Here is a 15,350-nt window from a genome sequence, read left to right as displayed (position 1 = left end):
CGCCGCCGGCAGCGCGGACAGCTGCTTCCGGGGGGCGGGGAGCCGCCGCGGCCAACCGACGGCGGGGCTGAGGCTGCCGGAGCCCGGCCTCCTGCGGTAAAGGAGGAGATAGGAAGGCAATAGGGTGAAAGCAGGCTTGGGATAGGAGCTCTTCCCTGTGAGGGTGCTGAGGCGCTGGCACAGGGTGCCCAGAGAAGCTGTGGCTGCCCCATCCCTGGCAGTGCTCAAGGCCAGGTTGGACACAGGGGCTTGGAGCAAGCTGCTCCAGTGGAAGGGGTCCCTGCCCGTGGAAAGGGAATGGAACCGGGTGAGCTTTAAGGTCTCTTCCAACCCAAATCATGCCGTGATTCTGTGAGATGTTTTCTTACCCTGCACAGCCCAGGTCACATAAGGATTGCCAATGCAAAGCATTAACTGGAACAGAGAGTTACAGATCAAGACATGAAAACATCTAAGGCATTATTACTCTTCAGAAGTGTAAACAATCTGTCCACTGCTCCCACACCAGGTGGCATGAGGGGTTTACTGCGGAAGGGACTGCCACCTTGACCCACTACACCCAGAGAAGAGAACAAGCTTGAGCAGACAGATCCATGCATGAAGAGGACCCCGACCCTGCAGTGGACTCTGGGCTGGCCTGGGCCCGCAGAGCTCACCCTGCTGCAGTCACCACCACTGTCCTCCAGACTTGGAGTCTAGAGCTTAAACATCATCCTGTTACTTTTTGCTTTAAATAACACATCCATCTTTTGTATCCCATATGACTATTCATTTTATGTATCTCTACATGTTTATATAAAATGTCTACAACATTCAAGAATATTTCTCCATAAATTTTACCCAGAAGTACTTAAGATATTAACAAAAGCGGGTCTCTTTACACCAACATTTTTAAACCAAGCAAGTGTTCCAAAATCGTGAAAACCAAGGGTTACTCATAATTGCTGCAAGTAAAACAAGGAATGCCAATGACAGGCCTTTAGCAAGACACTGGGAATATGGTTCGCCTGCAAAATAGAAAGGAAAAAAAAAGTATAAACATAAGAGTGCTACATTTTAAACAACAACCCAAAGGAAACAGATTACAGTACATGTAGAACCTGAACACAATAATGCAGCACAAAGCAAGAACTAAGATGCTTCACACTTCTCAAACTTCATACTTTGTGTAACTTCAGTCCTTAAAATAATAAGCATGGCAGTTGCCTCAATCCATGTAGCTCCCAGTACAGAGCCCAGGTGCTTTGATGCCCTTTGAAAGGCCAGACATTAAATCTACAGTCTCCCACAAGCCACAATCCAGCACAGTTTTACACCTGCAGCAATTACCTTTTCCAGGAGTCTAAGAAATGAATGCGTTATCAAGGAAAAAAATTAAACTGACTTCTTGGACCATGCTTTCTAAAAGGGAAATTTTAACTCTCTACTACAAAGCATCCTTTCAGACTGAACTGCACAATGTAGCAGCCAGTTCACAGCATTCCATACGGGTCAGTATTTTTACCTGTGTAAAACCGTGTCACTGGATAAAAAAGTTGGGGCCAGCACACATCATCTCGATTGCAGTCAAATTCTCTCCAATAATTAGACTGAGATCTAGGAGAAAACAAAACACCACACGTAAAAGCACGTGTATTAACAACAGCAATATAAAACCCAGCTGTATTAACTACAGCACCAAAGGACAGCACAAGTGGGGAAAACAAGAGAGAAAGCATCCAGGTTACAGGAAAAACAAAACTAAACCACAAACCTCTCGTTATTCTTTTGACTTTTCTCTAACAAAACCAGGAGCCTCCCTCTGCTCCATTTCAATCATTTTTAGTCATTTTGTGATGAACATTTGCAGACAATGGATACTGCACTCAGCACCCTTTTTCCACTCAAGTAAACAGAAGAAGCAGAAGCTTTTCTGCTAAAACCAAACTGCAGCTTCCCAGAGTCATTTACAGGTCTTTATGTTCTTCATGCTCCTGGGGAAGATTATTACTGTCAGAACTGTTACCTAATAAATCATTGAACCAGCTCTTCTTGCTCTCTTTATTCCACCCAGCCAAAGTCAGTAACCTTTTGATCAACGTTATTAACATTAAATCTGCTTAAGATAATGGTAAGTATCGGTGTTGTTACAGAAATTACCTTGTCATTGGAATGGGTGGCTGAGCTGGCACCTTTATAAACTGAACAGCGGCAGTGATGGGAAGAAAGCTGGTGTTTTCACAGGTAAGCCCACACTGGAATTGCCATATCACTGTTGAGTAACTGTAAGAATATGCACGACTATTATGTGAGAGCTGTAAATGGAAATTTAGAGCCTAAAAATAACCATGAAAGGACAAAATACACAGTATTTAGGAGGAGGTTGATGATCTCTGGATCTACATCACCATACAGGGGGAGAACTTGCCAGGTCTGGAAATGAAGTAAAATGGAACAGAATCTTGTTTATTGGATTGGGATTGACTGGGGAGAAAGTGAAGTCTTTGTGAAGATTCTCTGTTTCAGGAAAGAATAAAGCATTTACCACAGCCTTCAAGAGCTCTGCATTGAGGTAAGCCAGAACACAGGCCAATGCTGTCACTTCCACCATGTGACAAGTTTAAAAGGTTCCGATGGAATGCCTTGCATGTATCTGCTACTGGCAGCTTCTAGGTTTTCTTTAATACTTTGAAGTAGCAAGATTATCCACTTTTAAGCATTAATATTTTCTTCAATTTTCATTTCAGAGGGAGCAAGGCAAACCTGGTGTGATCAAAGGAATCTGGGCTGCATAAATAAAAGGTGTGTAAAAAAAAAAATCAGAAATAACAAAATAATGCTTTTGTTTCTAAAATTTAACCTGGATGTGTGAGGCAAGCAAGGCTCAGAATGAAACATTCATCCATCAAAGAGCCAGAGACACGACTCTACCTGATCTGCACAGCAAGAATCTCTCGCTGGGGAATCCCTTGCACTGCACCCACTTCAGCAAAGATTATGCGAATATTCAGGTTTGCAGGAATATCTGCACAAATGCCTTTGAAGATTCCAGTGCTCACATTGGTATCAGAATTGAATGGATCAAGACCTATGGAGGAGAATGGAGTTATATAAGTGAATGTATTATGGAAAATATACTTTCCATAATTATATTATTGTTATAGTCCAGTGAAATACTGGTAACTCAAACAGGAACACATACAGAAAATGTTTTCTCTCTGTAAAATGCACATAAGAGAGTATTTTATTATCAGAGAACGAAGGCAATGCGTACAGGTTCCTAGAGGAATACACATTAGTGCAGCATCCATGTATATATTGAGTTACGTGTGTGTGTGTGCACGCACATATATGCATGTATGGCTGGATGCAGACACAAAAACCCAGTATCTTTACACATTTGAAGTTACATTTTGATTTTGAGATGCTCTATTCATCGTGTGTACATATTTAGAGTACCAAAACCCCCCCAAACCTCACTTACGTATAATTTCCACCCAGTCATTTGGCTCACTGTGACTTGAATTGTCTCTTTTTCCAATATGAGTAGCTTGTATTAATGAATTCAATTTCTCAGTTACATTTCCTCTGCAAAATGAGAATGTGAGATTAGACAAAAAAGCATATCTGTACTGTTGATCACTCTGGGTTCCAATATTATCATACCATAAGGTCAGTTTCCTCTGAAAGATGTTATCATTCAACAAAACCAAACTTGAACTATTGAGTCATTTGTTAGGGGGAAGAAAGAGCAAAGCATTCCAGCCCAACATAATCCTCATTTGAATACAGAGAGATCCAAATGCAGCCATTATTATAATTTCCCTTTTAAAATGTAGGGAAAAACAATTCAACCTACATAGCTCACCTTAAAAGGCTGCAATCTTCATCAATTCCAACTTCTAGAGTGCACCCAGAGAGTGAATCCAGCCCAAATATAACTGGTGTATGAGTTGCTGATGTACATAAACCTCTGCCAGCTATGAAATGAAGACATCTTACTGAGCTTTCCTCTGTCAACCTTTCAACTTCTAGCTTTCAATTTTGTGCAAAAATATCAAGCAGGAGAATGCAAAACACAAGTGGTATAATTCAAAAACAGATATAAGTTCATTCAACTTAAACATCCCAAGAAAGCATTAGAGGCTTACCACTGACTTCTGGACAAAGGCTAGGGAATACTCTAGAAGGAATCGTCCAGAAAAGCAATATTTGGCAGAGATTCTTAACTGAAACAAGTGAAAAAAACCCCAAAGAAACAAAAAACCACAACCAACCAAAGCCAAAAGATAACACCCACAACATTTTAGCATTAGCTACAGCTGAAGTTGCAACCTCACAAGCCAGTACCTGGCTGCCAAATGTTTAGGCTTCCAGAAGTATCAGAAGCATTCAGATTTGCAGCTCTCACTGGTTTTCCAACTTGATAACCTAAACATAGAAAGGTAAATCCTGAGCACTGTATAAGAATCTATAAGCATTAGCATTGTTCTAATAATAAATGTCATTACTCCTGAAGTAAATGAACAGCCATTTCCATTACAGTAGAAATACCTTCACTTTAAGTAATCAATATCTATACAACAAAAGCCTCAGAACCAATCCCAGTTATTACAATGGCAGTGCATTGAGACAGGAAGGTCAGGGCTAGCAACATAACATATAAACCACATGTAGAACACAGTCACTGATAATAATCTGTACCGTATTAATTCTTTTCACTTGTAAGAGGCAAAATGAAGTATTAATACCTGGATTTCCAGACAGTTCTGTTGTATTAGTGCTCTCTAAGCTTAGAAATTGGACTGTGAATCTCTGTGTCAGTATTTCTGGTAAAAGAAAAAATATGACTTTACTTTTAAATAAGTAAATAAGCAATAAGTATGCACTAAATTGGCATAAAGTATGGTGTAAATTGGCATAAAGTATGCTCTATGTAGGATGTAAATGTCCATCCTTCATTAGTAACACAAATAATACAAATTAATGAAAACCAGCCCCTTAAATTTTCTTTCCAGAGTCCAGGGGGAATCCTTTTGAAGTTATTACTAGTAAATAAGAGACTTTATCACAGAACTTCCCTGCTGAAGCAAAAAACCCATCAAAAACTGTAAGAGAATTTTCATGATACCTCCATCACATAAGCTTCCGAGGAAGACTGTGACATTTACTTGCTCTATGTTCTTCCCTTTCCAAATGAACGTATAATGCTCCGCAAATGTTACATTTTGACATAAAACCTCAGCAGCAGGAAGGCTTTCTGTCAGAAGAAAAGGCCATAATGAAAAGCATAGAAAGGTGTGTTACTGGAGCTGAAAAAGAACATGTTAAAAAGCTGTGGAAAGCCTGGGAATTAAAACATTCCTCTTTTTGAGAATCTATTTCACTGTTGAAGTCCTGTCTCATTAGGACACTGCAATAGTACAATCCCTTAGCTTCTCAATGCTTTAACATCAGTGATTCCAGGTCCCTGTGTAGCTAAACCTCTCCAGAAGAGCCCAGCACTGGACTTCACCAGCTGATGCTGCTCTCTGCTCTCCCCCTGCTTTCATCTCATCCCTCCCAGGCAGCCATCAGTGCCCAGTAAAATGCATTAGCTTGGATTCCATTAGTTTAATTTGTGCTGCATTATCCTCCCACCGAGTGGGAACCACTGTTCTACATCAAATAATTGCTTCACTGGCTGACAAAGGCCCTTCAAAAGGCCTTTTTTTGTAACAAGAGGTTACAAACCAGACATGTGTCCATCTGCTTACACTGTTCATCCCACCTCTGTGCTCTTTGGGATTTTTTTTTTTAAAGCATTCTTTCTACCTTTCAGATTCGTTTAGTCTTTTTTCTTCTCAAAAATTACTTTAATATAAGCCAAAGCACCTGATTTCTTAGCCAACTTTAAATGAAGTTAGGGTAAATTAAGAACTTGCTGCTTCACAGTAAGGAAAACAGTTTACTTCTTGAGTACACAATAACACGCAAGATACCTCCTAAGAATTGCAGCAGACGTTCTAGGCATCAAAATAATCTATTTCTTATACAGTCCAGGTTAGGTAAGAAACATGAAATGGAAGAGACATACCGCTTTCTGTGATGAATTTGCCAGTGTCAGTGATGTTCCTATAGACAACATTTTGGTGGATGAAGTCTGAGAATGAAAAACAAACACTGCAGTATTCCTGACTAATGAGACAGACACACTCTTTACACATCCCAAGTGGAATCCTTGTTATGACAATGAGTAGAAAACTATGTAGAAAATTAATACTGGTAAAAGACCAAGGCAACTCTGTATTTTGAGAGCACAGTTATCTCTGGGACTACAAAGGTAACAGAGATGAACAAAATTAGACAATGACATAAAATACATTATTTTCATGCTGGTAATCATCTCAAACCGCAGAATGACACGTCATAAGTATATGCTTTCGTAATGTAGACAGTAACCATTTCTCACTAACTCTAAAATGATGATACTGCACCCTCTTGACAGGAAAAGGGCTCTGCAACAGTCTGAAAACAGCAGGAGGGATGCTGTTCTGTCACCTCAGGCCATAACCAGTATGAGTCACCAGAAACAGATAAATGGAAAACAAAAGCCAATCCCACTATTTTTTATATCCTAAACCTTGAGAAATAGAGGGACAGTTGGTAGATGGTCATCAGAAACAGACCATCCCCAAATGCTGAGCTACAGCCACCAAGTAACAGAGATATTATACGAAGCTACTATGTCAAGCCCTTGGGTTTGTTCTGTTCTAGCAGCTCTGAGAAACATAAACCACATTTTCGTTCAGGTTTATGCAGCATACCTCCAGTACCACTGTTTATCCTGACGTGATGGGGCAGTCCTTCCTCATAAGATTTTAGACTGGTAAGGCATCTGACATCAAAGTCCTGGAGGTATGCCACAGGGGCATGCACAACACACTGTCCAGCCATAGATTGCTGCAGAGGGTTCAACAGAAATGAGGACATTGGACATTGTTCTAGCCTCTTGGTTTTCATTTGAAGACTGTTAGTGAAATGATAAGTGATAAACTATTAATTGGGATGCCAAGCTTGCTTTTACCTCTTGCAATAATGAAGACATTATGATTTTGGGAGATGAACAGGGAGATCAGGAAGGATAATGTTTACTTTTAATAATGATTTGGGGCCTTTTTAGGTTTAAAAAAATATATTCCTCCACTTGAAACAGCAAGTCGCAGAATCTGATTACACAGCCATAAGGAGTGTGATATACAGAGAATATCAGAGAAAGAGAAACCAAAATATCATAAACACAAAGTGATTACCTGGGGAATGGTAAAATACTCATTTTCTTCTGTCATAATTGGATCTCCTTTCTTGTAACCAATGAAAAGTTTCCCAGGAGAAGTTTGCAAAGAGATCTTAAATGAAGGAACTTTGGGTGTAGAACTGCAAGCAAGTTTAAAAATTAAACCTCTATCTCACACCAATAAATACACATTTGCTTTCATGTCCCATGTTTTCATACAGTACCAATGATATCTCTCCATTTGCATTTAAAGTTCATATCCTAACATTCTAATTTCAAAGTAACTTTCATTATAAAACCAGCTTCTATTTTCAGTAACATGCTTAATGCATGTGTTGAGAAAATAAATTCCTTCTGACTTACATAGAGCCATGATAGAAGTAGCCAAGAAATGGTGTGTTGTTAAGAGAAGACTGTACACAAAGGAAAGGAAACCAATCAGGGACATATTCCATTGACTGAGAGGAGCACAGATGATCAAAAGGTGGGTTTACATCCCCACCAAAGACTCCAGTGAAACATGATTCATTGAATAACTGCTTCAAGTCTGGTGAACACTCCTGAAAGGGAAAAGAAAGGTCACCTTAGCACAGCAACTGCATTACCATAGGCACTATAGCCACACTTGCAGGTGAATCAAACCAGTTTAGTAGATAAAGGTCATACTTACTGTTAGAAACACTGGAACAGCAAAAACAAGCCCTCTAGCCCTATCTAGTCTGAATCCCATTCTGAACCTCTCTCTCCCCCCAGGCTATAGAAAGAACCTAGAAATGTTTTAAACACTTCAAAGTTTAATATGAAATAAATACCAGGTCACAGCAACAACGAACATCACAAGCTCCAGCTGTCAAGTCACAAGGACAAGAGCCCAAGGGCTGAAACACCTGGTTTGGGATGACAGTGGCATTTTCTGTAAAAGAATTTTAAAAAGAAGATAAAATCAGCTTAGATGGACAGAAATCCAAAGAGCCCACATGCATTGCAATTTATTCTGTGTACAAACCTTCTGTTGAATTCTATTGATGATTGTTCACCATCTCTTACTGCTGCCCAAATCCAAAAGTACTCTCTTTTTTTCATATTTAGAGAAATAGAACAACCAAAATACCATTTCTTCTTTAGCACGTGTAAACACTCACCTGACACGTTTCCAGTAAAGGAAGAGTTGGCATATATTTCAGCTTGAACCAGGAGATGCGCCAACATCACCGAGTCACGGCAAGCTAAAACCTGGAGTGTTTCGACCACACAAAGAGGTGCTGTGCAGCAGTCAGTGGCATTTGGCAAACACAGCTGCAGAGTTCTAGACAAGCTGACAGTCAGTTTGGAAATGTTCTGGAAGAAATGCAAAATCAGGTTTGACAGCTTTGGTGGCTTGTATTCAATTACTCTTATTTAGGCTGCTCTTCAGCTGCTGAAAGAGAAGTTTCATTATCACTGGGTTTTGTCAGCACTACAATGCAATGACATGCTTCCTATATAAAACTGGATATGGAGAGCAGAATGACAAAGGGTCTGTTACTGAAATATGCAAATAGAGAGAGGATATGAACTGCGCACACAACTTTGAGGCACACACAGAGATTGTTACTGTAGAAATCACATGTTCTAAAGAACAGAACAAATACTGAAAAGTGAGTTTCAGTTTTTACAGCCTCCTTCAGCTGAAAAGCAGATAACTGCAGAGCTAATAAAATCCCTAAGGAATTACGTACAACATAACACTGAAGACAAGCCTAATGACTACAGACGCTCCAGAGCTCATGCTGTTTGAAAGGACTACTTTTTATTTCTATTACCTCTTTCCAGCAGATCTGAAACAGTCTTAAATGCTACAGACAACCAGGAAGTGCAGGCAGTTCTGGAGAGAAGGAAGGCAAGAAGAAACCAACACCAAAGCTGCACCTCAGCAAATTACAGGAAGGGCACACAGAGGCAAGACATTCAAACTGAGTTGTTGGTACGTTAACATTTTGCTAGTGTTTCATTAGCCCTTAACATATAATAGTCCAGTCCTTCCCATTTTAGGCAAGAATCAGTATTTTACATACCATACCACGTGTTACGTTTAAATTCCAATCGCCAGCGCTTTCACTTCCATTGCAGTTGGCGAGTTGCAATATTCCTGTATCAAAATCAAAAGCATTCCACTGTCATTTTGACCAGGCTGGGCAATCAGCAGCACAGTTAAACTCCTCTTGTGCCTTCAAGCAGGCAGATTCTCAGGCCCAGGCGACAAGGAGTCAACAGAAGACTAAGGGCTTCATCAGCAAAGACCTTTGGAGTTCCTATTTCAGTAAGTATCAAAGCACTCAAAGCAGTGCATTTCTCCAGTAATTTTAGTGTCAGGAGATATGAATAAGTCACACATTTATTTACACACTGCTGGGGGGGGGGGGTGTTCTTACCTGTCTCTTCATCTCTAGGGCTTAAATGTATAGAAAAATGAACACCTGAAGGATTTCCAAGAAACAAAAAATTGACTCTGGGCCCTGACATATGGATAAATGAAGGCTGGAAGACTGAAAAGAAAAAGAAAGAAAGAAGCAAGTCTTTACACAGGTTAAGTGAAAAAGGTAACATCTACAAAACATATTTAGATCTTACCTCCTACATTGTAAATTGTCACAAATAGAACAAAGCTATCTTGTGATGCCCCATGCAGGCCTGTATCTGCATTCATGCAAAGGGCCAGAGCACTGGGCTCACTGTAGCTTTCTATACAAGTCTGCATCTGCCAAGATGCTCAGTAAATAAATCCTCAGTAGAGTAACTTTATGGCAGGAGGCTGCAGCACTTACTGGTCCATACAGATACACGCACGGGACAGACAACAATGTATTTAGCATTTCTTGCTGACTTCAGTTTCCACTTTTAATCCTCGCAGCTATGAATGGTATGGGGACTATACCTCTATTACGTGTGATATGCCTACTACCAACTAATGTTCTCTGCATGTGGACAGTTTCAAGTGTAGGGCTCCAAGTTGAGTTCCACTATAGTTTCCTTTACAGGCCGTACCAAGGCTGACAGGCCCAACACAAGCGGCTCCATCTTCCCCCCTCAGACCCCTTCCCCACACCCTGCCCGCCCTTTTACCCCCCTTCCCTCGGCAGCCCAGAGACCGCCGCTCCTGGAGGCGCTGCACCCACCGGGGTCCCCAGCGCGCTGCCCGGCGCAGAGCTCCGCCAGCAGCACCAGCAGCAGCGCCGGGAGCACAGCAGCCTCCATGGCGCCTAAGGAGGGCCGCGCCGCGGGGCCGGCTCCGGCTCCGGCCCGGCCGCCATCTTGCGGCGCCCGCGCGGCTCCATGGTAACGGGAAGGGGCGGGAAGCGCGGCCGGCTCACGGGAAGGCGGGACGGGGCCACCGGCGGAACCCGTTGGGCGGGCGGTAATCAGCGGGCGGGCTGGGCCACGGTCCCCGCATCATGGTAGGGACCAGCGGAGGGAGCCCGGACACGGCTGCGCCTGGTCCTCCCCCCGAACTCCACACGGACACATCCTCCCTCAGGCGCTTCAACCAGTGCCAGATCTCAGTGTTACACCATACAGTTAAAACCATCCGGTATCATAGCAATATCTACCCACACTGGAAAAGGTTTTATTACAAACTTCTTATATAAAGTGAATTATAATACAGCCGTCAACCAAAGCAATCCAGGAAAGGTCCGGCATTGTAGTTGTTACACTGATAAAACGCTGACATGACGTAAATTCCTCTACACACCTTGGGGAGAAAGAGTATCTGTGGTTTTCAGTGTAGGAAACTGTTGCAGTGTTCCTTTATACAGGAATACAGCAGGAACAGTATTCCTTTCAGGAGAACATCAGTTACAAGCAGCAGGTTCAAACATCGAACTGTACCTTTGCTTTGTATAAGGAGAATGGTTAAACCAAAGTGATGCTCAGAAGCACACAGCACACCCTCGTGTTCTGCCCCAAAACCACCAAAGCGAAAGCCTTCATTCTTACTTGTCAAATGCCAGCTGCAGTACCATGTATTAAGAACTGCCATATTGCATAGAATTACCTTTTCCAGTTTCAAAACAACTTTAAAGACCAACCAGCCTGCCTGAAGTTACTGAAGTTACTTTAAACAAATGGACACCTTTTTATTCACAAGAGATATCCAATTAGGAGAGACAGTACAGCCAAAGGAATACGAACACATGTGAGTGCACAGGTAGGGCAGGCCAAACATTGCTAGCAAAACCTAGCAAGAGATTGAAGTCCCTCAACAACACAGTGCTCAGGGTCTGATCTATGCACTAGAAAGGGTCATTCTTACCTTCACACCAGTGCACAAAAAGAACCAGTTTTCTTGTCTTTGGACATAACCTGGAGGAGTGAAACGTTGGCAGTGGCCAGGACACCTTCTTCTCCTTCCCAGGGTATGTGTCTTAGCAGGCTGTAACTCCTGGCTCCTCTCACATTTAAACCAGCACAAGTTACGTGGCAATACAGTGATTTGTTACTTAGAGGGCTGTGTAGAACACATACAATTTGGGTATTCATCCCTTAAGAAACAAGCAATAACACTGCATACAGTTCTCTCAGATCCAATATCACCAGTTCTTCAAGCATCTTCCACCTTACATAATTCCTGGAGGAGGTAATGATGGATTTACATAATGTAGTTACGCAGCCACCTTTAATTTCTTCTTCTTGGCTTTCATGACAGGCGGCAATGATATTTTGAAAGCAGTCCTGAAAAAAGCATTAGAAAAAGGAGCTGTCAGATCCATGGAACATATTTCCACACCCACCCTTGGGACAAGAAGAAGAAACACTTACTCGCATGTGCTACAAATAGGACTGAAGTTGCAGAATACTGGAAAAGAAAAGAACAGGCTTTCACTAGAACAGGTCACTTGAAGGTAAGGAATCAGACCCTTCAGTATTTATAAGCTTACTTGACAAGCACACGGAGCACACGTAACCGATTTCAATGAGGTTGCGGTGACAGAAGCATGCAGCTCTGTAGTCGACATGAACGGGAGGTGGAAGGACAAGCTGTGATCTTTGCTCTTGATCAGGGAGAAACACCCACTGCATGAAAAGAGAATGGTGCTGTTGTATTTCCTTGTCAATGAAGCCAGTAAGATTCACATCTGACACGGGAAAAAGCACTTAAATGTTTTCTAAATGACTTACCAACAAATACTGCAGAAGGGATGGCATGTGGAGCACTTTCAGATATATGCCACCCGTAATGTCACAAGCCTGGAAAGCAGAGAATGGTCAGCTTGTTTTGGTTTATGATTACCAGGATATTTAGAATACCCACACACTGCGCAAGGCCTACATGTTGGAACTGTCAGATCCACTGAACATGTTTCCATACCCACTCTTGAAACAAATGAAAGAAGAGAGCTTAAGAACATCTCAAACTGTCTAGCATCAAGTATCTGTGAATCAATATAAACAGCAAATGGGAACAGGGAGAGGAGTCTGTACCTGTTGTAGGAGACCTGAATCAGAATCCAATACACAAGCATCAATCAAAACACTCTGCAACAAGAGATGTCATGCATAAAAGAAATGAACTTTTTTTTTTAATCTGTGGCTGTTAATAAAATATAATACATATGACAAAGAAGCCAGCTTCACCTGTTTCTGTGCTGCAAAGATCACATTCATGAAGTTCATATATTGCAATGAACTGTCTTCCGCTGCTTTTATGACCTAAATAAAACAACTCAAACTTGTTGGCCTACATAATATCACTGGATTTCAAGACTGAAATAAAACTGTCAGCGAAAGTCCTTACCAAAATCCTTGATTTCATTTCTTGATTGCCTAAATATTAAAAAGAAATGCATGAGCACATTGTTTCTATTGCCTGCAGTTTGCCCTTTTAATTCTGTAGCATCTAACATCCAAGATGTTAAATCTAACATCTCAATTAAAATACCTATAAGAAACTGGTTTATAGTCCCAGTGACAAGCATCTGTGGACTAATTCAGGCTTGTCATGAAAGCAGACCCACTTCACTTATTGTTCTAAAGCACCGAGATGTTGATCAGGGAAGGAGGTGGTCCCCGTGGAATGATCAGGATAAACATGTACCTAATCTTGCCAATTTTGGAAACAGGGACATTTCAAACCATATGTATATTTGTTTGTATGTACATATCTACTTATGTCTGATTCAAGTATTTATGGAAGTATTAAAACAGGAGAAGAGGCTTTACCTTTCACATCTTTGTTCATCCTGTTGATATCTGATTAGCTGACATTAAGGAATCTACATTCAATTCTTGAAAACAATCCCAGTATCCATGCCACATGTTCCCCACCTTAACCAACATGCATTTTAATAAGCCTGACCCACAGCTGTTAGGCAAACATTTCAGTTTTGAGTATTATTACAGGACAGGAATAGTAAAACTTAACTAATATTGTAAGAAACAGTCTTGAAAACACACAAAAGCTTTGAAGATTCTGTGACTGAAAGGATACAACAAAGGGCTTTAGAGAGTGATCCTACTAACAGTGTTTCTGTTTGCTGGCCCTTCATGTCACCTGCAATACAAGGAAAGCTGCAGAAGTTACTTTTAGATACAAAACCAGATGCTGAATGCGACCATAGCAAATACTGCAAGTTTTATCTTTGGCAAATGGCACTGATGCAGAGGCCTGAAGTGTCACACATTATAAACTCATCTCCTTGAAACATATTCAAATTCACATGGCAAAAATAAATTCCTACAACTCCTTGAAAGTCCAAGTGTTTTGCAATTCCGCATATTAAGCCTAGAATTTTCTTTGCCTTACTTTTTGTCATGAGGTCTTTAATCTCTTCTGCAATTGCATCATTGATTGCTGTTAACAACTCGTATTTTCCATCCTTGCTGCCAGAGCAATTAGATTCCACGGAACCACCACCATCTCCAAAGAACTCTGCAGCAGTCCAACCCTTCCCAGGGTACAAGAAACGGCTGAAACAGAGGAAAGTCAAAGTATATATGGTTTAACCTTGTAAGAAAAATATCCATAAACTGCTCAGCTGTAGACAGCAATACTCTGCAGTATAATATCAAATAATCTTAATACTTTAGACACTAAAGAGACTATATAAAGCAGGTAATCCTCAAACTCAAAATGGAGTAAAACCCACGTTCACCTCCCTCCTTTCAAGGCCCCTAAGAGATGGCAAACAGATGCCATGTCTGCACTTAGGGGTAGATCGTTAAGACAATGATATATTATGCATTTTAAACCTGACTGCAATTATGTACTTCAGAAGAAAATCAGGAGATAGATACAGACAAGCGTATTGTAAGTCTTCACCCTGTTAAGAAGCAGCTCTACCTTTCTTGTGTGTGACTTGCTATCACAGCAAGTCTGTTGTTGCGGTTCATAAGTAAGTGTGAGTTTCCCAGCACCATCACTGCATCGATGCATTTTGATAGGGTGAACTGCTGAAAAAAAGGAAGAAGAAAGCTGACACAGGGCAGTAACACTTACAGTGAAGTAATTCATAACTCTTAAATCACTGCCATTAAAAGAACTCAAAGATGCCGAAAGTTTCCTAACAGGAAGAATTTAGAAAAAAGCTTTGACTACATAATGCTGAGTAGCTACTTTAAAGAATATTCTAGTATCCATAAATTCTGTTTTAGCAGACAATGTCAACAGAGTTTAGAAATCAAAGGCTTATCTGCTGCCTACTTACTAACATTAAACAAATAATACCGCCCCCAGCAGCACGTACCTCAGCTTCTCCTAGCGCCTTCTTCCCCCACCAGATGGGGTTGGTGTCAATGATTACGACCAGCAGGCTCAGGTCATCGTCTGCAACAGAGACAACACCGCAGCGTCACCCCAGGCTCCGCGCGAACGCCGAGGACAGCCGCGACCGAAGACCCCCGCGCAGAGGAGGCTGCCCCAGCGCACGGGTGACAGCACCGCGAACCCCGGCGCTCCGCCTCCCCCGGGGGAGCCCGGGCACCGGAGCCTCACCCGCGCTCATAGCGCCGGCCGCCGGACCAGCTGCTCCCGGCGCACGGAGATGATGCCGCGGCACGGCGTTACGTCAGCCAAACGTGCGCCGTCACTCGGGCGGCGCCACGCCCAGGCGGGTAGGGG

The 15,350-nt window shown here is 41.8% G+C and overlaps 2 protein-coding genes across 4 annotated transcripts; both read right to left on the bottom strand.

Moving 5' to 3' along the window:
- Nucleotides 1-761: 761 nt before the first annotated feature.
- On the bottom strand, nucleotides 762-10,579 carry TCTN2 (tectonic family member 2). Of its 2 annotated transcripts, XM_061344651.1 has the most exons (18): nucleotides 10,411-10,569; nucleotides 9,667-9,780; nucleotides 9,310-9,383; nucleotides 8,398-8,593; nucleotides 8,068-8,168; nucleotides 7,619-7,815; nucleotides 7,272-7,395; nucleotides 6,786-6,921; nucleotides 6,056-6,121; nucleotides 5,111-5,239; nucleotides 4,731-4,808; nucleotides 4,330-4,410; nucleotides 3,848-3,959; nucleotides 3,464-3,567; nucleotides 2,911-3,067; nucleotides 2,140-2,262; nucleotides 1,505-1,596; nucleotides 762-1,007 (listed from the first exon to the last, which is right to left on the bottom strand). In XM_061344651.1, the coding sequence occupies exons 1-18, from the start codon at nucleotides 10,487-10,489 to the stop codon at nucleotides 892-894; spliced, it is 2,079 nt and encodes a 692-aa protein (XP_061200635.1). In that variant the 5' UTR covers nucleotides 10,490-10,569; the 3' UTR covers nucleotides 762-891. The 2 variants fall into 2 exon arrangements, 1 of the variants encoding a protein (XP_061200635.1); XR_009724086.1 differs by lacking the exon at nucleotides 762-1,007 and having other exon boundaries at nucleotides 2,140-2,294; nucleotides 10,411-10,579.
- An 825-nt stretch (nucleotides 10,580-11,404) lies between these two features.
- GTF2H3 (general transcription factor IIH subunit 3) lies at nucleotides 11,405-15,326 on the bottom strand. 2 transcript variants are annotated; one of them, XM_061344648.1, is made up of 13 exons: nucleotides 15,225-15,326; nucleotides 14,977-15,056; nucleotides 14,574-14,683; nucleotides 14,037-14,200; nucleotides 13,722-13,784; nucleotides 13,454-13,483; nucleotides 13,029-13,057; nucleotides 12,869-12,943; nucleotides 12,716-12,769; nucleotides 12,413-12,481; nucleotides 12,172-12,307; nucleotides 12,053-12,089; nucleotides 11,405-11,965 (listed from the first exon to the last, which is right to left on the bottom strand). In XM_061344648.1, exons 1-13 carry the CDS (start codon nucleotides 15,232-15,234, stop codon nucleotides 11,896-11,898), a joined length of 927 nt encoding a protein of 308 aa, XP_061200632.1. In that variant the 5' UTR covers nucleotides 15,235-15,326; the 3' UTR covers nucleotides 11,405-11,895. The 2 variants fall into 2 exon arrangements, with proteins under 2 accessions (XP_061200632.1, XP_061200633.1); XM_061344649.1 differs by having other exon boundaries at nucleotides 14,574-14,680; nucleotides 15,225-15,324.
- Between the last annotated feature and the right edge of the window lie 24 nt (nucleotides 15,327-15,350).

The sequence above is a fragment of the Neopsephotus bourkii genome, unplaced genomic scaffold (genome assembly GCF_033783945.1).
Source record: "Neopsephotus bourkii isolate Nb327-2 ecotype Australia unplaced genomic scaffold, CSIRO-AGI_Nbou_v1 NB_230, whole genome shotgun sequence".
NCBI lineage: Eukaryota > Metazoa > Chordata > Aves > Psittaciformes > Psittacidae > Neopsephotus > Neopsephotus bourkii.
This window is presented reverse-complemented; position numbering and strand designations above follow the sequence as displayed.